The sequence below is a fragment of the Pelodiscus sinensis genome, chromosome 2 (genome assembly GCF_052426305.1).
Source record: "Pelodiscus sinensis isolate ZL-2025 chromosome 2, ASM5242630v1, whole genome shotgun sequence".
In the NCBI taxonomy this organism is placed as follows: Eukaryota; Metazoa; Chordata; order Testudines; family Trionychidae; genus Pelodiscus; species Pelodiscus sinensis.
Genome location: NC_143053.1, coordinates 226,335,947 through 226,362,459, shown reverse-complemented (window position 1 = coordinate 226,362,459; position 26,513 = coordinate 226,335,947). Strand labels below are relative to the sequence as shown.

Here is a 26,513-nt window from a genome sequence, read left to right as displayed (position 1 = left end):
CCACCAAAGGGCATCACCCCCGCACCATGGCACAAGTGAGGGCCAAGGTCAAAGAACTGCGGCAGGGATACTCCAAGGCCCGGGAACAGAGCTCCCGCTTTGGGGCAGCCCCACAGAGCTGCCCTTACTACGAGGAGTTGGAGCAGATTCTGGGTGGTGGGGAAGCCCAGACTCCACTGCGTGTGGTGGAGTCCGGGTTACCCCACTACATCATGAACCGACCCCTAAGGGAGGAAGACCAGGTGCGGGAGCTGCACCAGGAGGAGGAGGAGGAGGAGGAGAAAGAGGAGGCAGCAGGGACCCTCTCTCAGGAGCCAGTCCTCCAGACCCCAGAGGCCTCCCAGGCATCCATGACAGCGGGGAGGGAATATCAGGTGAGTGCTTTGAGGGGTCACCACACACGTTGGGTTGGCAGTGTGGGGGGCCATCTAGTCCCATTGCCACTGCGGGGCTCCTGTGAGGCTTTCAGGCTGCTGCCCAACTCACACGTGGTGTCACGTGTAACATCCCTGAGTCTCCTGTCCAAAGGACAGCCCCTGACAGCCACAGCATGCCCTCAGGGACAGCAGTGGTGCACACGGACATTGATTGTCTCCTCTTCTTTACTCCACAGCCAGACCCTCTACCCAACAGGGGAGTACCACACCCGCCCCACCACCATCCCAGACCATGGCACCCTCAGGCACTGGTGTGTGTACACGGACCTGCTGAGGGAGCACGTAGTGGCCCTGCAAGACCTGAACAGGACCATCCAGCAGAGGACAGAGGCAGAGGCCGAGTGGTGCACCAGGCTGCTGGACGAGCTGGTCCAGCAGCGCACTGACATCTGTGCCACAATGCGGGAGGTCTTCACCTTGCCTGCCCCTGTCACGGGCACCGTTCCTCCAGCATGCCAGTCCCCTACTCCTCCAGCCCCCTCTGCTCCTCCAGCCCTAAGGTTGCCAGGTAGACCCTGCTAAAAAAACGGACATGCTTGTCCGGGATGGGGGGGACCGGCCGGGCGGGGGCAGGAGCAGGGATGGGGCTGGGAGCCACTCCCCCCATCCGGTGTCTGCTCACAACCAGAAACAACCAGCTGGGAGGTGGGGCCGCGACTGGCGCTGGGAGCCTCTGGTCCCGTGCAAAAGCTGGGCGGGGGGGGTGGCTGGGAGTCCCGGCCCCCGCCCCACCCGGCTTTTGTGCGCGACCACAGGGCTTCCAGCACCAATTGTGCTCCGCCTCCCAGTCACTCCCACGCCCCCGCCAGGCTTCCCTCCGGCGCCCCGCCGGGAATTCACAAAATACCGGACATTGCACATGTCCGGGATTTTCTGAATTTTTCTACTGAACAGATGGTGCAAATACCGGACTGTCTGGTAGAAAACCAGACACCTGGCAACCCTATCCAGCCCCCTCTTCCCTCCCAGCCCTTCCTGCTCCCGAACCCTCACAGGCCCAACAGATGCCCCTCCTCCCTGCCCAGGCCAGGACTGGCTCTTGCTCCACCTGATCTCAAGGCCATGGCGATGCCAGGCTGCAGGAAGGTAGCAGGCAGGGCTGGACTAAGGCGTGGGTGGGCGGGGCAGCTGCCCAGGGCGCCAACCGAGGGGGGGTTGCCTGATGGCAGCTGTAAGGGGCACGCGGCATCCCTTATAGCTGCCATCAGACGCCACGTGCCCGCATCCCCACGGTGCCGGTCAGCCACGCCCTTCCCCCCATGGCTGTGGGGCCCTGCACGGCCAGGCGTGGCCCGCCCCAGGCTGCGCACCAGCAGCGGTGTCCAGGCCGGGCTGGGCAGCGCATGCATCGTGCGCCCTGGGGGCAGGCCCGTGCACCCTATAGGGGTGGGCCCGCACCTCGGGGTGGGCCCGTGCACGTGCCCAGGCCCGGGGCGCCAAAATGGCTCGGGCTGGCCCTGGTGGCAGGACCCTGCAATCAGGGAAGCAGCTGCCTACTTGAGCTCCCTCTCCCCTCTAGGTTTTCAGCCCCCTACTACTCCAGTTAAAGGACATTTCAGTTATGTTACAAAATCTTTATTTTTGACTGACAGATTTACTTAGTTTATAAACAGTTGAACAGTAAAAAGAGAAAGTTTTGTTAAACAGTTCACACATTTTCTTTACTGCTAGTGTTTCTAATAAAACAAATTTCTGTTTACAAAGAAAGCCGGCTTATATGTCTTCTTCATGGGAAGAGAGAAAGGGTTGTGGAGGGAAAGGTAGGGGTGGGCCAGGCCAAACCCCCCTTGGGGAGAGTCAGTGGGCTTCTTCTGAGAATCTCTCCCTCGGGGCCTCTTGGATTTGGACACCAGCCTGGTGAGCCTGGCGGATGGCAGCCATCCGGAGCTGCTGAAATTGCAGGGGGCAGGAGATTCATTACAGAGTTATGCAGATGCAGCAGAAGCTGCAGTATGGCAACGTGGGGCCATCACCTGCCCAGGGACAGCTCAGGCTCCATGGCCAAAAACAGTGAAAATCAGAAAAAAAAACCCAGAAAATAAACTGCTGTGGTATCCGAGGAAGCAGGGCAACCAGAGCAAGAACTGCAGCAGCTTTGCTTTCCCGCTAGGAGGTAGGCAAGCCAGAAGCAGAGCAACAGCTGTCTGGGGGGATCCCTTTAAGCACACGTCTCTACAAAGGGCATGCAGCAGCACCTAGAAATAAAGGCTGCCCCCATGCCCTGCCAGAAGCACTTCTGGGTACCTTCTTTTTTCGACAGAGTGTCTGGCCGTCTGGACGCTCTTTTTCTAAAAACGTAATCTAGATGCTCTTTTTCGACAGAGACTTTGTCAACAGTATCTGTCGACAAAGCCTCTCGAAAAAGATGTGCAGTCTAGACGTAGCCATAGTCTCCCCCACACACTCCACCTAACACACACACACACTTTCCCACGCACACTCTTCCAGCACATACACACACAGTATCCCACACACAGTCTCTCTTGCACTTGCTCTAACACACTCTTTCCATACACATGTCCAACACACATTCAATCTCCCTTATTCACTCTTCAACACACACAATTTTTCTCTCATACACTTGTATTATTTATTATTTGTGTGTTTGTTACTTCTTGGTACTTCCTGTTAGAATACATAATGCACATGTATTCTCTGTAATTTTATTCTTGCATAGTTGGTTAAGGATTGCAGTACTATTTTATTATTTTTGATTGCTCTGTGCATTTCATAATTTCATTTCTCTCTTACGCTTAAATTTAATTATTTGAATGATGAGTTCTAAAATGCCTAACCTGGCCTGGCAGAAGTAATTATCATTATTGTTTTTATCAATTATCATTATTATTTTTATTACCGTATTGTGCTTTATCATCCATTATTTAAAGTGGTACAATCAAATAATAGTGTTCTTCTAGAACGTAAATTTAACTTGTACTTGCTTTAGCCATTCCAGTTTTTAAAAAATATTGATAAACATATAACTGTAGACATTATCCAGGTGAAGGTTGCTTATTTTCGAATTATATTTTAGTTATATCTGTAAAATAACCTAACATTTGTATGAAAATAAATGTGGCTCCACGTCTGAAACAAATAGTAATGATGGAGTCAAATGTTAGTATATCATGTACATGATTGAGATAGGTAAACATAAATGCCAAAATAATTAGAAAAATAAAGTCCCGTTCTTAATAAAAGAAAAAGCCCTTAATCATGTATGTTAAAAGTAAGAAAATATACTTGTAAGTGTGTGAAAAACAGTTGACTAAAATAGAGTAGATAATGGCAATAACACAAAATGTGTCTGTTACAGAAAGTAAGCAGATTTTATTTATTTTTATTTATTGCTACTAAAGATAGTGTACAAAATAACAAACTTGTATTTCTGATACCTATGTTAAAGCTCCAAAATTGTTTCCTCGAGGCTTGCAATTGGGAACATCTTGCTGTATGATCTTCTGATTGTTCTGAACTTACATATATGTGCTTAAAATATAACTCTAATTGGTATTTGCATATGACAACTTATGGCACTATATCTAACTCTTATATGGTATGTCTACACTATAAAGTTAATTCGAACTAACAGACGTTAGTTCGAATTAACTGTGATAGGCTCTACACATACAAACCGCTAGTTCGAACTTAATTCGAACTAGCGGAGCGCTTAATTCGAACTAGGTAACCCCCATTTTACGAGGACTAATGCCTAGTTCGAATTAAGTAGTTCGAATTAAGGGCTGTGTAGCCACTTAATTCGAACTAGTGGGAGGCTAGCTCTCCCCAACTTGCCCTGGTGGCCACTCTGGGCACCACCAGGGAAACTTGTCTGCCTCCCTCCTGGCCCCGGAGCCCTTAAAGGGGCACGGTCTGGCTACGTTGCCCGTGCCAGGTGCAAAGCTGCCAGCACCCAGCCAGCAGACTCTGCACCTGGCACGGCACAAGCCAGCCACCCGCTGCCACCCAGCCCTCTGCCTCTTCCTGGGACCAGGCTGGCGCTCCCGGGAGCCAGCCCAGGGCTGCAGGAGGCGGGCGCCCGCCTGGTCTAGTGCGGAGATCGTGGACCTCATCCAGGTTTGGGGGGAAGCCTCCAACGTCCACGACCTCCGCACTAGGCACAGGAAAGTGGCTGTTTAGGGCAGGATAGCTGCCAGCCTGGCCACCCAGGAGCAGGTTGGCATGAAAATCAAAGTGGTCCACTGAGACCCCCGACCCTGAGCCCTGAGCTTAGAATGGCCGTACTGGGTCAGACCAAAGGTCCATCTAGCCCAGTATCCTGTCTGCCGACAGCGGCCAACACTAGGGACCCTGGAGGGGATGAACCGAAGACAATGACCAAGCCATTTGTTTCGTGCCATCCCTCTCCAGCCTTCCACAAACTTTGGGCAGGGACACCACTCCTACCCCCTGGCTAATACCACTCCATGGACCCAACCTCCATGACTTTATTTCACTTCTCTTTAAACTCTGTTCTAGTTCTAGCCTTCATAGCCTCCTGCAGCAAGGAGTTCCACAGGTTGACTATTTGCTTTGTGAAGAACAATTTCTGTTATTAGTTTGAAGCCTGCTACCCATTCATTTCATTTGGTGTCCTCTAGTCCTTCTATTATGGGAACTAATGAAGAACTTTTCTTGATGCACCCTCTCCACCCCACTCATGCTTTTATAGACCTCTATCATATCCCCCCTCCGTCTCCTCTTCTCTAAGCTGAAAAGTCCCAGTCTCTTTAGCCTCTCTTCATATGGGTCCTGTTCCAAACCCCTGATTATTTTAGTTGCCCTCCCCTCTCTCATCCTCTCTCTTCCTCTCTCTCACTTCCTTTTCCCAGTCTCCCCCAGTTTTGTTAAATAAAGAGAGTTTCTATTTTTGACCACACGTGTCCTTTATTTTGTACATCAGGAAGGGGGGCTAGGGATGGGTAAGTGGAAGGAGGTGAGGGAGGAATGGGGTACGAGCCCCCGATGAGGAGGACTGGGGTGGCTCTGCGGGCTCCTCGGGGTGGAAACTCTCCTGGAGCCCCCCGATTGACCCCTCCGGATGGCAGCCTGCAGCAAGTGCAGCCGGGCTGATGGCCGAGTGCTGTAATATGCCGAGTGTGGGCACTCAGGGCACTCCAATCCAGGACTGCTTTGCAAGCGGGGAACCCCTGAGAACTGTCTGTCCAGGATGGGGGTCGGGTCCCTTTAAGCACAGCCCTCGGCTAGCCTGAGACAGCAGCTCCACGCTCTAAGTCCTGATTTGATGCCCTGCCGGCACTGCTTCCGGCCAGCCTTAACCTCGGTTCAGGGTCCACTCAATGTGGACATGTTAGTTCGAATTAGCAAAATGCTAATTCAAACTAGTTTTTATGTCTAGATGCTCTAGTTCGAATTAGCTTAGTTCGAATTAAGTTAGTTCGAATTAGTGCTGTAGTGTCGACATACCCATATATAGATAGGAATTAGTTATAGTGCTCCTGTTATCTAATTTCTAAGTTATCTGAAAAAAGTTTTCAGGTGCATAAGTAACTCCTGGAATCACAATCAAAATTGCCCCTCCCCACCACCAAAATATGCAGTGGTGCCCCTGCTTTCTCCATGCCTGGTTCACATCCCCATGTGTGGCTTCTTACCCAGGGTTGCCAGGTGTCTGGTTTTGGACCAGAACTTCTGGTCAAAAAGGGACCCTGGTGGCTCCTGTGAGCACCACTGATCTGATTGTTAAAAGTTCAGTCAGTGGCACATATGAGCTAAGACAGTCTTCCTATTTGCTCTGGTTCTGTGTGGCTTCCAGAAACAGATGGCATTGCCCTCCAGTTCCTAGATGGAAGTGGGTCCATGAGGGTTCTGTTCACTGTCCCTGCCCCAAGGGCCAGCTCCACAGCTCCCATTGGCCAGAAACCACAGATGGTGGTAGCTGTGGAGGCAGTGCCTGTGGATGAGGGCAGCATTCGGGTCTACCTAGCTGTACCTCTACCTAGGAGCCAGAAGGATGTGCCAGCTGCTTCCGGCAGCCACCTGAGGTAAATGCTGCCCAGGGCCCACACCCGAACCCCCTCCCCACTTTAGCTCCCTTCTCTAGCCTGAGCCCCTTCCCACACCCAAACTCCCTCCCAGAACCATACCCTGTACCTTATCCTTGACTTCAACCCCCAGCCCAGAGTCCCATGCACGCACCGAAACTCCCTCCCAGAATCTGCACCCTCTCCCCAAACTGCTTAGTTCCACATGGAACACACAGCCTGCAGACTCACCCCAGAGCCTGCACCTCCAGCCAGAGCCCCCAACCGTACCCTGACCTCCGCCCCATTTCTGGCCTCTTCTTAAAGCTATACCCCTAGCCCAGAGCCCTACACCCTATCCAACTGCCCCAGTCTGGAGCCCCTCCCACACTCTGAACCTCTCATTTCTGGCCTCTGCCTGGAACCTGCCCCCAAAGCCACTGCCCATACTGGTAAAAGTGAGTGAGGGTGTGGGAGAGTGAATGATGGAAGGAAGCGGGGTGGAGTGAGCAGGGGAGGGGAGGGCCTTGGAGAAGAGGCTGGGGGGAGGTGGTGCCTCAGAAACGGGCAGAGCAGGGGAAAGGCAGCCCTACCCCTGCCTCATGCCTGCTACAGCTGCACATGCTCTGGCTCAGGCTGAGGATGGTTAGATTTATGAACTGCTTGGGACTCACAGGAGGAACTTTCACCCTTCCCATTCACTGCCTCCTCCAGCTGCTGCTAAGGACAGAGCAGAAGGTGTCTAGTGAAGGGCTCCTTCGCTAGTGTTCAGCTGAGCTTCTCTAGCATTGAACCCTCTCTAGCATTGAAGATTTAATGTGCTGAATTAAAAATTGACTCAGCTAGGGCTGTATTGTAAGTGACCCTTGCATAAGTATATAAGAAAAGGGAGGATGCAAAAATGTTCAACCCCCATATACTCCACACAAGGACTGGGCAGTTATAGGCAATGGATTTCACTGAACAAGCCCATGGGCCAAGAAGGCAGGTCCATGGCCTTGACCCTCCCTCCTTACTAGCCCCATAGATTAGAGAGGCTCCGCACTGCCCCCCAGGCCACTTCATTCAAGATGCCGTTTGCACTTTCATGAATAAAATGGCAAGCAGCAGTACTGGGGTTTTCTGTTGGTTTGGTTTTTGAGGTGAGGTGGAAGGTACACACTGTAGTACATTCAATAAACTTCGAGAAAACAAACTACAATGAATGTTAAACACACACTGTGTTAGCTCACATTTTGTTCAGTGTTTATATTGTAACACAGATTTAGGTGAGTAATTTGTTCTGTAGATAGAGCACTGGACACCTGCATGCATTTCAGAGGTTTTCTAAAGATTTGCGTGTGTACATATAGAGACAATATTTACACAAAAAAATCTGCTTTGTTACTGAGGAGGCTACTGAAAATAATAGGATACCTGTGTTACAGTGATACCTTCTAGGCTAATTACTTTTCCTGAAAATCATGTACTGCACTAACTGGTGATGAATACTACTAGTAAATGTATGTGAAAATAATACATTATTATTATAAAACGTTATTATGGAAACCTAAGTCAGAGATGGAAAGACTTATTAGATCATTCATCTTCCTTGTTAATGCAAAATTTTCCCCTACTGGAAATGTTCTAATATTTTGTGTGCTTAGGATAGAACTCATACACAGAAAACATGGTAAGTCCCATAAGAACCTGAGCAGAGCAGATTAAATATCTCCAGCAATGTGGAGTCCTCCTATTCCCCTGAGAGACTTTCACAACCTAAAGCATCTCACGCTCAGTCAAAGAGTAAAATTGGCTTCTATTCAGCCAATTTTTCCTTTTCATCCAGGAACTCCTAGTTATACCCTAATACTGCTCTGGATAATTGCCTGACCTCCTTCATGTTTGTACTCTTTAAATTTTGTACACTAGTGTCCTATAGCTCTGTAGTCATGTCATTTTTTAGCTTTTAAACCTTCCTGATGAATTATTTCCCTCACTATATCCTTACTAAGTTTTTGTTGTTGTTGTTTCTATTTGCTGGATTTCCTCATGTTTGTCAAATCTTGCTGATGCTAAGGAGACAAGAAATGCATGTGGTATTCTGTGTGATCTCAGCTGAATCATCCCAAAGCCATTTTTTATACCAATCATATTGGAAGTCAATGGAAGCTGTAGGTATGCATGTCTGTAGTTCAGGCCACTTTTATTACAAAGGGTGTGGTCCTTTGCCAGAATTATCTGGTTTTAGCTCTCTTAATCATTTCTCTGCCAGTTATGAAGGTTTTAGACCTCTGTGTACCTCAGTCCTCTTTGTTTGTTTGTACACATAATAGTTCAGGGTATGTCTACACTACAGTGCTAATTCAAACTAACTTATTTTGAATTAGTTAATTTGAAATAAGCTAATCTGAAATAACGCATCTAGACCCAAAAACTAATTTGAATTAGCATTTTGCTAATTGGAAATAGCGCATCCACACTGATTGGATGCTGGATCGCATTTAAGGGCAGCTGAAACCGGTTCCAGCAGGGCATCAGGTCAGTAGTTGCTTTGCGTGGCTGCTGTCTGAGGCTATCTGAGACTCGTGCTTAAAGGGACCCCCTTGGACAGCTGGTTCTCAGCTTTTTTGCTTGCTTGCCTACCTCGCCGAGGGACAGCAAAGCATTTTCCTCTCTGCCTGCCTGTGTCGGTGGTTCCCACTGGGGATGCCGCCGCAGTTGGCACCATGGAGCCAGAACTTGCCCTGGGCATTCTGCTTCAGTTTTTGGACTTGCTGCTGCAAGCCTTCCAGCAATGGCTGGAGGCTGCCTGGCACCATCTGGTGCACGTCAGCCCCCTGCCCCTCCCCCTGGCCTCCCTGGGAGCCGTGGAGGAGCCGCAGCAGCGCCCGGATGCCAGTGTGCCCCGCCGCATCTAACATCAGGACACCAGCAGCAACTGGTGGGACCGCATCGTCCTGGAGCGCTGGGGAGACCAACAGTGGACCCAGAACTTCAGGATGAAGAAGGACACCTTCCTGGAGCTCTGCGAGTGGCTCGCCCCTGCTCTGCAGCGACGGGACACTCGCATGAGGCCCGCCATCCCCCTCCAGAAGCGTGTGGCCATCGCCCTCTTGAAGCTGTGCACGCTGGACAGCTGCCGATCTGTTGGGAACCAGTTCGGCATGGGGAGATCCACCGTCGGAGCAGTGCTCATGCAGGTACGGCACTCACCAGCCACTGCAAGGGGCTGCAAGGAGGGGGGCTACAAGGAGGGTGGCTGCAAGGAGGGGATGGGCTACCCCAGGGAAAACGAGGTGGGGGAGGAGGCGAAAGTGCCCCGCATGGGAGGGTTCGGTCTGTCCCAGCCTTACTACACACCGCCCGCGGTGGCCAGGATTGCAGCGGGGGTTGCTTCTGGGAGTGGGGCGCGGGGCAGTGCCAGGGAACGAACACTCCCAGCCACCCGGGCACCCCAGTGATTCGCAGTTTGGTGTGTCTCTCTGCAGGTGGTCAAGGCCATCAACAGGGTGCTGTTCCACAGGGTGGTCCACCTCACTGACCTGGATGCGGTCATCCAGGGGTTCGGTGCCCTCGGTTTCCCCAACTGCGGGGGGGCCATCGACGGGACGCACATCCCCATCTGTGCCCTGGAACACCAGGCCTCCCAGTATATCAACCGCAAGGGGTACTTCTCCGTGCTCCTGCAGGCCATGTCTGACCACCGGGGCCAGTTCACGGACATTAATGTGGGCTGATCCAGCAAGGCACATGACACCAGGGTGTTCCGGAACTCCTCCATGTGCCAGAGGCTGCACGCCAGGACCTTCTTCTCTGACCGCCACATCAGGGTTGGGGACATGGACATGCCCGTGTGCCTGGTGGGGGATGCGGCCTACCCCCTACAGCCCTAGCTGATGAAGCCCGACATGGGGCAGCTCAATCCCTCCCGGCAGGCCTTCAATGCCAGGCTCACCAGGGCCCACATCGTGGTGGAGGGGGCCTTCAGACGCCTGAAAGCCCGATTTAGATGCCTCCTCACCCGCCTCGACCTCACCGAGCACAATATCCCTCGCGTGGTGGCAGCATGTTGTGTGCTGCACAATGTATGTGAAAGGAAGGGGGAGGCTTTTCTGCCAGCCTGGATGGCTGAGGCTGACCGCATGGCTGGCCAGTACATGCAGCCCCGCACCGCTGCCATCCAGGAGGCTCAGCGGAGGGCCGTCCAGATCCAGGAAACCCTGTGGGAGAGCTTCCAGGTGGAGGAGGACTGAACTCTCCCTGCATGCTCCACTGGGGCCTTCTTGCACCCTTCCCTCCTTCCCTTCCCCTTCCCTAATCCCCCTTCCTAATGTAAAATAAAAACACCTATTTTGCCAAAAAAACCTCTCTTTATTGTACATAACTGGGGTGCGGGGAGGGAGGAAAGAGGGTGGGAGAGTGCAGGGGGAAACCTGGGAGGAGGGAGCTGGAAGGGAGCTTTTCCTTCCCGCTCAGGGTTAGGGGTCCTGCTGACTCTCCCGTCTCACAGCACTGCGGGTGGGGGGGTGCATCAGAGGGGAGTGGGTGTGGAGGGTGGGACAAGAGGAACAGGGGGTGCAGAGGAAATGGGAGGGGGAGCAGGGATGGGAGGAGGAGCGAGAGCTAGGGTGGCCGCAGGGTCTGGAGCAGGAGGAGGCAGGAACCTGTCCACCACGGTCTGGAGGTGATCTCTGAGGGCACGGCCCTGCTCCTCCAGCACTTCCAAGTTCCGCTGCTGCAGCCGCAGGTCCTCCCGGACCCAGTGGTCCTGGGTGCGGAGCTGGTGCTCCAGTAGCTGCAGGTGCCGCCACTGATAGTCCTCCAGGTTGCAGGTGTGCCTGCTGGCCCGGTTGTGGGTGGCTCTTGCAGATGGGGTGGCGCGCCCTGCAGTCTCAGGTGCTGCGGCTGTGGTGAAACGAGCAATGGTCAGTTCTCCCTGGGGACACGGTGTGTGAAACCCAGCCCCCCTCTGCAAGGTGAGGTCGGCATGTGGGGAATGGGCCAAGGCCCCTGCATGACACCCAGCTGCTGCTCCATGGTGGGCAAGGCCCAAGCGCATGGTCCCTGGGCTCTCTCTACACCGCCCCCCCCAATACATATAAGGGGAGCATGATGGCACTCACATGTGGAGCCCTCCCCGGCCTCAGATGACACAGCTGATGTGCTCTGTAGGATGTCTTGGGGATCCTGGATCCTGGGCAGGCTCCCTGCAGGCTCCTGGCTCTCGGCATTCTCCTCCTCCTCCTCCGTGTCAGGGACGGGCCCTCTGCCCCGGGATCGATCACCACCCTGGGGGGCATAGACTTCATGAGCCTCCAGGATGCGGTCCAGGGCCTCATAATGAGGGCATGGCTCCGGGTCGTCCCCTGGCTGGGAGGCCCTGGAGTAGGCCTGCCGCAAGTCTTTAATCTTGCAGCAGACCTGCTCCTGGGTCCGCATGTGGCCTCTGGTGGACAGGCTGGCAGCCATGCAGCTGTAGACGGCCGCGTTCCTGTGCCTAGTGCGGAGGTCGTGAACATTGGAGGCCTCCTCCCAAACCTCGATGAAGTCCATGATCTCCGCACTAGACCAGGTGGGCACCCGCCTTTTGCGGCCCCGGGCAGGGTCCTGGGAAGAGGTGAAGGGCTAGGTGTCAGCAGGTGGCTGGCTCATCCCGTGCTAGGTGCAGGGTCTGCTGGCTGGATGCTGACAGGCTTGTAACTGGCACGGGCACCGTGGGCAGACCGTGCCCCTTTAAGGACTCCGGGGCCAGGAGGGAGGCAGAAGAGTTTCCCTGGTTTGGCCCAGAGTGGCCACCAGGTCAAGCTGGGGAGGGCTAGCCTCCCACTAGTTCGAATTAAGTGGCTACACAGCCCTTAATTCGAATTACTTAATTCAAACTAGGCATTACTCCTTGTAGAATGAGGTTTACCTAGTTCGAATTAAGCGCTCCACTATTTCGAATTAAATTCGAAATAGCTGTTTGCATGTGTAGCCCCTATTAAAGTTAATTCGAACTAACAACTGTTAGTTCGAATTAACTTTGTAGTGTAGACATACTAAGTCTTATGTGGGCTGTAATGCTTGGTTTAATTTTAGTTGTTGGGCTAGTGTGTGGATGCTATATGGTGTTGGTAGCCTGTGATATGCAGGAGGTCAGACTAGATTATCTGGTGGTCCCTTTTGGCCTTAAATGCCGATGCTGCATTAGGTTCCTAAATCCACATTTACATTTCTAAATGTTAGGAACCCATGTTTAAAAATATTGGCTGGAATTAGCATAATATTTTTCAAGGCTGTCATGAAAATAGATTATATGGGGAGAGGGAATTATTTCTGAAATTTTCAAAACCCCAGCCCAGATCACTATTGCTGGAATTTATGGCTGTGTCTAGACTACATGCCTCTGTCGGCAGAGGCATGTAGATTAGACAGATCAGCAAAGGCAAATGAAGCTGCAATTTAAATGATCGCGGCTTCATTTACATTTACATGGCTGCCGTGCTGAGCCAACAAACAGCTGTTCAGCTGTTTGTCGGCTCGCGCTCTAGTCTGGACATTCCTCTTGTCAACATCAAAGCCCTTTGTCGGCAGCCCCGTTATTCCTCGTGGTATGAGGTTTACCGGGGCTGCCGACAAAGGGCTTTGATGTCGACAGGGGGAACGTCCAGACTAGTGGCGAGCCGACAAACAGCCGATCAGCTGTTTGTCGGCTCAGCGCGGCAGCCATGTAAATGTAAATGAAGCCGCGATCATTTAAATCGCGGCTTCATTTACCTTTGCTGAACAAACAAATCTACATGCCTCTGCCGACAGAGGCATGTAGTGTAGACGTACCCTATGATACTATTCTATGTAAGTGAAAAAGTGGACCTCTTCTGTAAAGCTGTCTGACACACAGGATATAGATGAAGAACACTGCCCAACTATCTTCTAGTCCTTGTGACTGTTAAGGCAGCAGTGATGGCCTTGAATCTTTTAAAGGATTAGAGAGCTTCTCTAGACTGAAAATTGGTCATGTTTTAAAAGCTAATACTTTTTAACCACCACAGTTTTAAGCAAGACTTTGCAACTAGTGTAGACAGGAAAATCATGGTATTAAAATGATCCAAGTTTTGTAATCGCTTTGGGGCAGGGACTGTCTTCTTGTGCTGCGGTTTGTATAGCACCTAGCACAATGGAGCTGGTCATGATGAATAGGGCTCCTTAGTGATACAGTAATTCAAATAATAATAATAATAATAATAATAGTTGTTTATTTTGTGGTACAAGAAAACTCTGGTTGCAACATGTCCTTTCCTGTCTTTTCCTCTTCCCACTTTCACAAAAATTACAAAAAATACCTAAATGCTAGATTTATTGCTGTGATAAGAACAAGAGTGATGTCTTACTCTCTCTGTAAAACTTCAGTTACTGAACTTTATATTACCATTGCTAAAAAGGTTGTATGTTTTGTGACTGTTTACCTGAAATATATGAAATTTCTTTCCTGAAACAGGAGTGTGGTAATACCCAACAGATTGATATGTGGTGTTCTTTTACCATCCTATTGTGGGAGAGCAAGATTTTGTTTTGTTTTGTTTTGTTTTGTTTTGTTTTGTTTTGTTTTGTTTTGTTTCTAATAAGTCAAATTTCTTTATTGGTGTTAAATCTTATGGACATTTAGATTTTCAGAAGATATTTATTAGCGAGCCTTAGAGGAAGGTTCAGTATTGTCATGTATTTCCTACAGGAATGAGATATTGTAAACATTCTGAAATAATAACTATGAATGACTTCCTCTGCTAAATACTTAGGGAGAACAGATGGAAATACAGCTATCAAAATAAACATATTTTAATAAAATCTGGCATTTCTGAAAACAGTTTTATACATGTGAAGCAGCATGCCCTCAAAATTCTGACTATATAAAGACTCTCATAGGGTACGTCTACACTACAGCGCTAGTTCGAACTAACTTAGTTCGAATTAGTTAATTCGAACTAAGCTAGTTCGAACTAACGCATCTAGAACTAAAAACTAGTTCGAACTAGCGTTTTGCTAGTTCGAACTAGTAAGTCCACATTGAGTGGACTCTGAACAGGGCTTAAGGATGGCCGGAAGCAGTGCCGGCAGGGCATAAAAGGAGGACTTAGAGCATGGAGATACTGTCTCAGGCTAGCCGAGGGCTGCGCTTAAAGGGTCCCGACCCCCACCCCGGACACACAGTTCTAAGGGGTGCCCCGCTTGCAAAGAAGTTCTGGCTTGGAGTGCCCTGAGTGCCCACACTGGGCACATCACACCACTCGGCCATCAGCCCGGCTGCACTTGCCGCAGGCTGCCATCTGGGGAGAGGGAGTAATTGGGGGGCTGCAGGAGAGCTTCCACCCCCAGAAGCCCGCAGAGCCAGCCCAGTCCTCCCCATCGGGGGCTCGTACCCCATTCCTCCCTCACCTCCTTCCACTTGCCCTTCCCTAGCCCCCCTTCTTATTGATGTACAAAATAAAGATAACGTTTCTTCCAACATTGACTCTGTCTTTATTGAAAAAAACTGGGGGAGACTGGGAAAAGGAGGTGGGAGAGGGGAAGAGAAAGGCTGGGAGAGGGGAGGGCAACTAACATGATCAGGGGTTGGGAACAGGTCCCAGATGAAGAGAGGCTACAGAGACTGGGACTGTTCAGCTTAGAAAAGAGGAGACGGAGGGGGGACAGGATAGAGGTCTCTAAAAGCAGGGGTTGGGTGGAGAGGGTGCATTCAGAAAAGTTCTTCCTGAGTTCCCATAAAGAAGGACTAGAGGACACCAAAGGAAAGGAATGGGTAGCAGGCTTGAAACTAGTAAGAGAAAGTTGTTCTTGACAAAGCAAATAGTTAACCTGTGGAACTCCTTGCTGCAGGAGGCTGTGAAGGCTACAACTAGAACAGAGTTTAAAGGGAAGTGAGATAAAGTGATGGAGGTTGGGTCCATGGAGTCCTATTAGCCAGAGGGTAGGAGTGGTGTCCCTGCCCAAAGTTTGTGGAAGGCTGGAGAGGGATGGCACGAGACAAATGGCTTGGTCATTGTCTTCGGTCCATCCCCTCCAGGGTCCCTAGGGTTGGCCGCTGTTGGCAGACAGGCTACTGGGCTAGATGGACCTTTGGTCTGACCCAGGACGGCCATTGTAAGCTCAGGGCTCAGTGTCGGGGGTCTCAGTGGACCCCCTTGATTTTCATGCACACCTGGTCCTGGGTGGCCAGGCTGGCAGCTCTCCTGCCCTAGACGGCCACTTTCCTGTGCCTAGTGCGGAGATCGTGGACGAGGTCCACGATGTCCGCACTAGCCCAGGAAGGTGCCCGCCTCTTGCGGTCCAGGGCAAGCTCCCGGGAGCCGCCAGCCTGGTCCCGGCAAGAGGGGGTGGGCTGGGGGGCATCGGGTGGGTGGCTCTGTGCCGTGCCAGGTGCAGGGTCTGCTAGCTGGGTGCTGGCAGGCTTGCACCTGGCACGGGCACCGTAGCCAGCCCGTGCCCCTTTAAGGGGTCCGGGGCCGGGAGGGGGGCATAGAGTTTCCCTGGTGTTGGCCAGAGTGGCCACCAGGGAAACCTGGGGAGGGCTAGCCTCCCACTAGTTCGAACTAAAGGGCTACACAGCCCTTAGTTCGAACTAGCTAGTTCGAACTAGGCGTTAGTCCTCGTAAAATGAGGTTTACCTAGTTCGAACTAAGCGCTCCGCTAGTTCGATTCAAATTCGAACTAGCGGAGCGCTAGTGTAGCGCATAGGAAAGTTAGTTCGAACTAACGTCCGTTAGTTCGAACTAACTTTCTAGTGTAGACATACCCATAAATAGGCAAGTGTATAGAACAGGGATAGGCAAGATACAGCTCGCAGGCCGCTCCTCAAAGAGCCCAGTCTGCTACAGCCTCAGGCTGTTCAAAATGGCTAGCTATGCCGTCTGTGTGCCTGTGTGCCACACACTGCGGGAGAGACTTCATGCACTGCCTCTGCCCCCAGCACAATCATTGCAGCTCCCATTGGTCAGAGGAGCTGCAATGGTTGTGCTGGGGGCAGAGGCAGTGCATGAAGTCTCCTTTCTCCTCACTCCCCAGGCACATAATGTAGAGAGGCACATGGAGCAGCCAGCTGCTTGGAGCAGCCTGGGGCTGTGGCAGACAGGGAGCCTGCGTGAGGGTCCTGCTGAGCTTCTAGACCAGGAGCCACTTAAGTAAGTGCCTTCTAGCCAGAGCCTGCATCTGGCATCTTAGCCCCACTCTCCTCCCAACTCCCTGCCCCAGGTCACCCTTTGCACCCTTCTCCCCCTGGTCACAACTCCTCCTAGACCCTGCATCTCTTCCTACCCCGCTCCCTTAGGTCAGAATCCTCTCCTGCACCCATACACTTTCCTGGACCCTGCACCCCAATTCCATGCCCCAGGTCACAATCTTCTCCTTCACCCAAACTCCTTCTCAGATTCCACACCCTCTCCTGCACCCCAGTCCCATATCCCAATCTCCCTTCTGCTCCCAACCTCTGTCCCAGACCCTATACCTCCTCCGGAGAAAAGTGCAGCCTTTAAACACTTAAAATCTCGGAGTGCCTCCCCATCAAAAATTATTGCCCACCCTGGTATAGTGGTATGTGCTTCCAATATTTCACTTTTGACACAGAGAAAATATTTTCCATAAAACATGTGGCCCTTGTAGTGTTCATATAAACCAATATTGCCTGAATCCAAATATCCTCAAGCAAGGATCTGACCCACTTGTGAGCAAGTATCATGTTATCATAAGATGGTCATGTGCCTAGGCTGTCAAAAGACCAGGCATTTGTGTCAAATGTGTATACTGGTTGCTCCCAGTTGAAGAATATGCAAATGATTTATGGTTAACGGATATACCATCACTAATCCTTCTCTAGATATTAATAAAGCTAAAATTAGCACCTTTAATACTTTTGAGAGCTTTTGTGCCATAAGATAATGTAAAGTGATCATTAAGAATTTCCAAACCCCTAGACAATGTGTAGTTGAATCGATCAGTAGGGGAGCAGAAATTAGATGTAAATAATATGTAGCTAGTCTTTCTGGAATGAGGGATGTATCTGACAATAATAAATAATTATAAATGTATGATTTTGGGGAAACTAAGTGAAAAGTCAGTAATATTGCAAATGGTTGTATTAAGTGCCAATGCACCTTAGAAGAATTATCAGCTTTGTCTGTAATGTAACATAAAATCTTTCTTCTCTCGGATGCATTTCAAATTAAATGTTGTTAAATATAGTTTGAATTTTTCAAGCAGCAGTTAATACCCTTGATTTCCAGTAATGCAGTCATCACCTTTTTGGCCTAGCTGGATTGGTTAAGATTCCTTCCAGAGTCATCATTATTTTTTAGTCATCCTGAAGAATCCCTGGAAAGGAGAAGGGGTTTCACACACCAATCAAAACTCATACTTCTGATCAGCTTAGTATTGGTTTTCACAATTTCCAAAGAGCTCACTGCAACCACCTATTGCCAAAAAGAGAGTGGCTCTGATGAAGAAACTTGAAGGTAAAGACTTACATGGACAATAAGATCAGGACTAGAGTTGATCAGAAATTTTCTAATGAAACAGAGTTTTTTTGGAAAATGCCAGTTTGTGGAACCCAAAATGCTTTGCAAAAACAATTTGTGTTTGATTACTTTTTGGTGAATCAAAGGCTGGTTTATGATGGAACCTTGATGAGACCCTGCCGCATCAGGCTTCTAGGTCTCCAAGATCTGTGGCTCTGATGCATCCTCAAGATCAGAGATCCCAGTCTTCTGGGGTCTGCAACTCTGCGACAGGCAGCCAAACGAGAGCTTCCAGACTCTATGCCATGGAGCTAGGAGTCTGAAAGTCATGGGAACTCTGACTTTAACATGGACTCAGCTCCCAGCCCTACAAAAGGGAGTCTGGAAGTGCAGAGAACCCAAGATGATCTGGGGATCTAATGACTTAACATGCTTTCTGCCATTGATCTAGGTCCCTGGAAGTCCTAAGTCCTGAGACAAGCTCCCGGATTTGTATTTCCAGGGGCATCCCTGCTTTGCAGACTGCCCTAGGGCAAGAAGTCCAGAGCTTCCAACTCTTAGGCAAGCAGTCATGAAACTGACATGAATATTAGTTTGACTCAATAGGTGTTAAAGTGCAGGTAGGGTAGCTAGATGTCCTGATTTTATTTGGGGCTTTTTCTTACCTACTACCCTTGTTATCTGGTCATCCAAGGTGCAGGGATCAGACTTCCTATTGGAAAGACCACATGCCATTTTTTCCAAGATCTTTTTCAGGATTTCCAGTTCACAGGAAATTTTAAAAATTGATTAATTCTGATTTAGAACAAAACCAAATTTCAAACAAGTGAAATTTCCTATTGACCAAAAAAACCCATGTCTGCCAGCTCAAGTCAGAATAGAGAGAAAATCAAAACACCTGTAGAGATAGATGACCACCTGAGTAGGTGGTTGTGAATTACAATATGGGGAAGGAGGGAACTGTGTGAAGTTCAAGTAAATTATAAGGTCAGACTTTCCTAGTAAGGAATGTCCTTTTGGCACTGCATGCAAACTTTGCCTATGTTCTTGACTTTCTTTCTTTCTGCCATGATAGTTGTAGATGTGCTACTTTCTATATCATTTAGTTCTTTATTAGTGCCATAATGAGCTGAAGTTCTAAAATATCCACCAGGTCCTCAAGGTGCCCTTCAGGTAACTGGAGATTGTCAGGAGATGGAAATTCTCTGACTATGTCCATTTTGACCCAGACATACCCTCCCAGTGCAGAAAATGGGAAAGGGATTTTTGTAGGAGTTTTTACAATAGCTTTATTCCAAATAAGGATTCATCTGTAGAAATGACTCTACTAGGGTTGCCAGGTGTCTGGTATTGAACCGGACAGCCCGGTATTTGGGCCTTCCGTCCGGTAAAAAAATTCAGAAAATACCAGACATGTGAAATGTCTGATATTTTCTGTTTCTCCTGGCTCGGGTGTCCGCTGGAACACGTACAGCTCAGGCTGGCTGGGGCAGGAGGAGGAAGGAGCGACCTAGGCAGACTTCAAAATGTCCTCCTTAAAAGGGCAATGCCTGCTCTGCTCTTAAAAGGGCAAACTGGGAGGGGTTGTGTTTTTTTGGTCAACAACTTTTCCCCTGCAGTACCAGGTCCTTTTTTTTTTACACCAGTCCCAGGATTTAAAGGGAACGCAACTGTTTTTCAGCCCCAGTTCCTTTTTTTTTTTCTCAACAGAATTTTTTCCTGGTGTGGTATTTTGGGAGGGAGGGGGTTTCGGTATTTTTTTGTTAAACCATCTGACAATCCTAGACTCTGCATGGGAGGGATATCAAATCTAATGGTTTTATAACTGCCTTGTATCTCTCTAGTATGCCCCAAGATCTGGCCCAATGTGTGTATACTTACAGTAGGCCAGATTCTCCTTTCACAGACTCCTCATTTACCCCAGTATAGCTCCATTGAAATGGCAAGTTACACCACTGTAAAATCAATATGTGGAGAATTAGGGCCTGTGTGGCTGGTATGCTATCATCATTATTATATTATAATTAATCTTTACAACAAATTTAATTTGAAGTTTTCACAGGATGTGGATTCCACTGCTTGTCTATATTTAAAAAGATATGATGCTGCAATGTATCTTCATCTCCGGCTGTCCTTTAACTTTCTGGTGTTGTCTACAGTCAATGAAGTGGCTACATAGAGACCAGCATGTGTCCTCCTGAGAAAGTAGAATGTGTTAGCAGCTGACAAAACAAATGGCTGGCTTGAAGTGTAGTGGGACAGCTTTCAGTACAATATGCTTTAGCACAGTTGAAAGTTCAATTGAAATAGGACAGATAATACAATGCAATAGACCAGATTCATCTGTAGTGTAGAGCTGTCAACTTCAATGGAGACATAACAGGGATTAATTTAGATTTTAAAAACAATATCTTTATAGTTTTTAAAAATAATATATCCTTTGTCTTGTCAGATTTAAACTTAGTATAATATTCAACTAACAGCTATAATACTAATATATATGACATTTTGATAAGCGTATGGGAGAGTAAAACCATTGAGCTGATCTAATTGGGGCCTATTTTATTATTTTGAAACAGTACTACCCTTATTTTAAGTACAGTAGTTAGAGTAATTATTATGCTACAATGTTATTTTTCTAATTTGTTTTCTTAACTTTGATGAATTAAGATGAAAGTGACAATAAAATTAGTTTTCCTAGGAAATGTAATCACCATTGATTCTTTGATTATCAGATTCCAACATTACAAGAAAAAGATACACAAAAAATGAAAGAGATGGTGGAGAGTAAAAGTGAAATGACAGAGCCTCATGAGAAAAAAGAATCACGAAAGGGATATCACAAACAGCCACAAAAGAAGAGTCCTAGTTATAAGGTGTTGTTTTTATTATTAAAATCCCAACAAATTCTCTGTTAATATTTTAGCCATGTTTCTTGTCTTTTGATACTAGTCTGTGGGCAATTTCAGAACCATTGCTTGTTAAATCTTTTAGAGCTTGTCTACACTACAGAGACGATCAAAGCTACTGCAGTCGATCTTCCGGGGTTTGAATTAGCGGGTCTAGTGAAGACATGCTAATTTGAACTGAGAGGGCATTCCCATCAGTGGCGGTAGTCCTGCTCCTCATGAAGAGTAAGGGAAGTCAATGGGACCGTGTTCTCCTGTTGACCTCTTACTGTGTGGATGGTTCCAAAATGATTTAAGATACTTTTACTCCAGCTACGTAATTGCAGTTGCAGTAATGGGAGTTGCGTATCTTATTTCGACTTTCCTCTTTAGTGTAGACCAGGCCTTAATTACTATAGCAAAAATAATAATTTGTATTTCTATAGTGACTTTTATTTAAGGCTTTTGCAGTACTAGCCAGACATTCATTAATCTCCTGTAAGAGATTATATTTATACTATTATATTTGTACTAAGGACAGAAAAAATGAGGCACAGAGAGGTGAAAATCCAAGGTACACAAAGAATTAGTAACAGAACTAAGAACCACAAATTCAGTACTATGTTGTAATGACTACACTATATGTTCTCCAACAAATAACAATTTCCTTGCCCATAAGAATTTGAAAGCTGTGAAATTATAATGATTCTCAATTGCTCCATATCTGGGCTGGCGTTGAAACAATGACTAGAGTTAAAAGGCTCTGTTATTAATTCCTTTAGCTGTCTGGTTTTCCTACCCTAACAGCCAAAACTAGAATTATGAATACCAAGAGTAAAGTTTTTTGTTTGTTTGTTTGTTTTTGCACATTTAGCATAGAAAATAAATATGTGACTTAACTTTCTATAATGTATTTTGCACTTGAGAAGGAAGCTGAAAAAAGAGCATTACTTGCTGAAATTGAGAAGCTGAGACTATCTGAAGATCAAGAGAGGCAACACATACAAAGGTATTGGCCAGAATTTTGAAGACGTTCATTTAACTCGATAAATATTTTAACATTTTTAATGTTTTTTTTTATTTCAGTCTTAAAAAACAAGTTGAACAAATTAACCAAAGCTGGGCAAAGAAATTCCAGATTCTAAAGAAAAGGTATAATAATATTATAATATTGTCCATATTAATAAAAATAACTCCTCTCTATAATTTTGTAAACTATATAAAGAAATATTAAAGGTATAGATATTTTGTACATATACAGTATTGCTACATAATACAATCACTCAAACACTTGTCTAGCTTGGTGTAATATGCAAATTAACAGAATGTGTATACAGGTTGGACCTTCCTGGTCTGGCACACTCGGGACCTGACTGGTTCTGGATGTGGGATTTTGCTGGACCAGGGGAGGTCCTTTCTGGCCCCCCTGCCACCAGCTCCCTGAGCCATGGCCCAACCACCTGCTGCCAGACCCGCCACCCTTCTGACCCTGCTGACCCTGCTGGGCAACCACCATTGCCATGGCTCCTGGCCCCACTGTGCAGCTGCATGCCGGGACACCTGACCCTGCTGAACAGCCCCACTGCCATGTGCTGGGCAGCTCTGTCAGCAGCTCGCTGTGGGCAGCCCACTTGCCCTGCCAGCCCCACAGGGCTCCCTGCTGTAGCCCTCCACTGGGACTCTCTAGTCCTGAAACGTCCATGCCAGACCACAGATGTTGCTAGACCAGAGAGTCCTGGTTTAGAGAGTTTCAACCTGTAGTATGAATGAATCAGTGGTTGAATAATATATACTGTTGATCTGATTGTAATAATCATCCACGCTTCAGGGGTAGGCCTGTATTGTTATTTTAACATTTCTCAAGTGTGTGGACAGAACACTGAAAATATTGCAGTAATATATCTTCTTTTGTATCTGCAAAGTTATTGCCATTAAAATACTGTACTAACATTTACCAATGATTACACACTACATTTGTTAAAATGTTATATTAAGTCTAAGGAAATGCTGCTGAATTTGAAATGTCCCAGTGAAACGATACCAGTGTAGAAAGTGAATGGCATATATATGGAGAAAAAAATTAAAATGATTCACTCACAAATCATTTAATGACAGAACTGATGATCATGCTTTTAATGCACAGTTCTGAAAAACGTACCTCCATGGTATGTATAATAAATATAACATGCTGTGTATGTGTAATCCCTTGGGCTATGATGTAATTGAAAAAAATCAATTAAAAATAAATATTTGAGCTAGTTACCACCTGTCTGTTATCTGGCACAGAATCTGCATTAATCCAAGAATACTTTTTTTTTAAGCTTAGTAAATACATTACATGAAACTATTGGCTGTTCATCACAATTAAGTGAATGTGCTTAGTAATCATACCCATATTAACTGATGCTGTTCGTTTTTTTCATTGAAGGAAATGACTTTTTTCATGTTTCCAATACTCAGAAGATTACATGTTCACTGAATATTATATAATAAATTCATTATGTGTGTCTGAGGGTATGTCTACACTACCCTCCTAGTTCGAACTAGGAGGGTAATGTAGGCATACCACACTTGCAAATGAAGCCCGGGATTTGAATTTCCCGGGCTTCATTTGCATAAGCAGGAGCCGCCATTTTTAAAACCCCGCTGGTTTGAACCCCGTGCAGCGCGGCTAGGTAGTTCGAACTAGGCTTCCTACTCCGAACTACCGGTACACCTCGTGGAACGTGGTGTACCGGTAGTTCGAAATAGGAAGCCTAGTCCGAACTACCTAGTTCGAGCCCCGTGTAGCTGCGCTGCATGGGGTTCGAACCAGCGGGGTTTTAAAAATGGTGGCTCCCCGCTTATGCAAATGAAGCCCGGGAAATTCAAATCCCGGGCTTCATTTGCAAGTGCGGTATGCCTACATTACCCCGCTAGTTCGAACTAGCGGGGTAGTGTAGACATACCCTGAGGTAATTTTAAAATTGCATGTAAAGATTACCATTATTACTCAGTAACAAATCTGAGTATACCTTATTTTAAGTATACTTCCTTGTGTTCACATGCCATTCACTTGAGCGCATTAGCCTCCCCCACTGACTCTTCAATGCACCTCAGGGCTCCACCAGCAATTTTAAGGGCTCAGGGCTGCAGCAATTACTACTGTCACAGTCGTGGTGGCAGCCAGGAGTCCCAAGTCCTTTTGAATCGCCGGGCTCCAAGGCAGTTGTCCCTATGCCCCGCTCTGGTCAGTGGACCTGGGTGTGGCCTAGTGGATAAAGTCCCTGTCAGATATTTAGAATATAATATATTGTGTGTAAGCTCTTTTAACATTTATACTTTTTATTCAATTTTTTCAACTTTTTCCATAAATTAAATTAAAAATTAATTCTTAGTTTTCCTCTTTAAGTACTTTAGTGCTTTGGAAAGTTACTGCTTTGGGAGTACAAGAGACTGAAATTCTCTGTTCATTTACAGGCATAAGTAGAGGATAGAAAGGCAAACTCACACTTTTGGACTTTCTGCTAATATTACCATGAAAGTTGCCAATTAGCATAAATTGCGAAGACAGTTTTTGTGATGTGGATGCTTGTATACTAGGAACTCTGCTAAGACTGACACCTTATTTGATGTAGGCTACCAAATAGCAATTAGCTAGAATTGCCTTTCATCCACTATTGACCTGTGGCTAGAATCTGACTGGTGATTTTGAAACAGAAGACTATAGAACTAGATTGACAAAGGAACTTAGGCCCCTAAAAATGGGAGTCACAAAACCTGAGTTAGTCACTCAAGCTTTGCACATAATGTAACAGAGGGAGACCTGCCTTGTCTACACTACACAGTAGATCATCACTGTAGCAATTGATCCGCCAGCTGTTGATTTATTGGGTTTGCTTAAACATGATAAATCGGTCTCCGAGCGCGATCTCATCATCACTAGTACTCCACCAAGACAAGAAGAGTAGCTGGTGTCAGTGGAAGAGCAGTCCCACTGATCTTACTGTATGCAAGATTCTGTGGGAAGTATGTTGATTTCAGCTATGCTATTTATGTAGCTGAAGTAGATTGACAATGCCAGTAAGTGTAGACAATGCCAGTAAGTGTAGACAAAGATTCAGAAAAACTAGCATGCCAGTTGAACAGCTATCTAAAGTAGCCAATGGGAGGGAGATTCCAGGCCGAAGGGTGTGCTTTCAGCCACACCCATCTTGGGGAGTTTGGTGCCAATTGCTGCTTGGAATTCTCATCTAAATGTATATTCTGAAACATCAAACAACTAACAACAACAACCAGTTACTATATATTCAGAAGAGGTTAAATGAGACAAGACACAATTCATACCTAACTTGAACCATCTCACTCTGCCATAATTCAGAGTTCCTAATTGTGGTTTTATAGATCTTAGCAAAAAGTGGTTAAGTTAGCACTGCTTGTGTCTTGTTTAATTTGTTCATTTAACATTACTGTTCTTATAGATATAGCATGCCTTTATAATAAATGAGACAATATTTACATTTCTCCTGCTAATAATGACAATTATCTGTCCTCTCAAAGTCCAGAATTGGTCAGATATGGTCTAACTGGATTTGATTCCTGATATGGTAGAAATCAAATATTTTAGCAGCTGTGAGAGTCTGCCTGAAGATTTCTTCAGTTCTAAAAAGAAAGCCAATAAAAAGCTGGCAATTGTAAATTAATCTGTGACCAAAAGCTTCCAGTGGTGACACCCTTTGTCTAGTTTGCAACTATTACCTTTGATAAATGCTCTATGGAAATTGACATCAGCTCCCCAAAGTAGCAAAGCAGGTGCTATCTTTTTAGAAAGTTCAATAAACACATTTAGAAGGACCACTTACTGCTTAAAGAGCATAGGCTTATAGTGTAATTAACTGTCATTCTAACCACCTTGAATTTTGGTTCTGGTGCTTGGTCTAATTGGATATTTCCACACAGCAATTTAAGTCCATGGTTAGTAGAACTTTAGTTAGCAGACACTGGTTTTTTAACCTAGGACTTGAGCATCTACACTCATTTGTAACCTCAGGAATTGTTGAATCTTGGGTCTCAACCTGGGGCTCCAGGATCTACACTGCACTATGCAGGCCTGAGTCCAACCCCTCCACATCACAGATTTCCTAACACCCTACTGAAATGTGGCAGTGCAGTATGGGAAAACATGATTGTCCACCTGATGTTTCTGTACTGAATATTGCAAGGCTACAACTTGGTTATCAGATCATGTTTTTACCAAACACTAAACCATTACAACTGTGTTTAGCTCAAAGGCAAGCTTTGGAAAGGCAGTTCTATGCTTGCTTTTTAAAGACTCTGAGCCCACCTCCTTCTATTACTGCTTGTGAGTCACCTGAGTTGAATACATGTCTCCAACCATGCGAAGAATAAAAAACTGTTATTTACCTCTACAGTAAGGCTACGTCTACACTTCAGGCTTTTTGTGCAAGAACTGTTTTGCACAAGAGTTCTTGCATAAAAGGTCTTGCACAAGACCTTGCACATGTGCTTTTGTGCAAGAGATGTGCTTTTGCACAAGAGCATTCATGGCAGTGTGGACGCTTTCTTGCTCAAGAAAGCTGTGAGGGCGGTTTTAGCCATACTGCCTTCTTGCGCAAGAGCTCTTGCCCAAGAGGGCTTATTCCTCGTGGGGAGAGGAATAACTCTTGCGCAAGAAGCCCTCTTTTCCAACGCTTTTTTGTAAAGTTACTTGCGCAAGAACGCGCGTGCAGTGTAGACGCT

The 26,513-nt window shown here is 47.1% G+C and overlaps 1 protein-coding gene across 1 annotated transcript in view; it reads left to right on the top strand.

Annotated features, from left to right (window-relative positions):
* The window catches only part of C2H10orf67 (chromosome 2 C10orf67 homolog), a 127,281-nt gene that overhangs the window by 56,862 nt on the left and 43,906 nt on the right, over window positions 1-26,513 (top strand). The window contains exons 10-12 of the mRNA XM_075922520.2: window positions 20,622-20,762; window positions 21,704-21,783; window positions 21,861-21,926. Of these exons, the coding sequence (XP_075778635.2) occupies window positions 20,622-20,762; window positions 21,704-21,783; window positions 21,861-21,926 (287 nt within the window). The remainder of the gene's footprint in view (window positions 1-20,621; window positions 20,763-21,703; window positions 21,784-21,860; window positions 21,927-26,513) is intronic.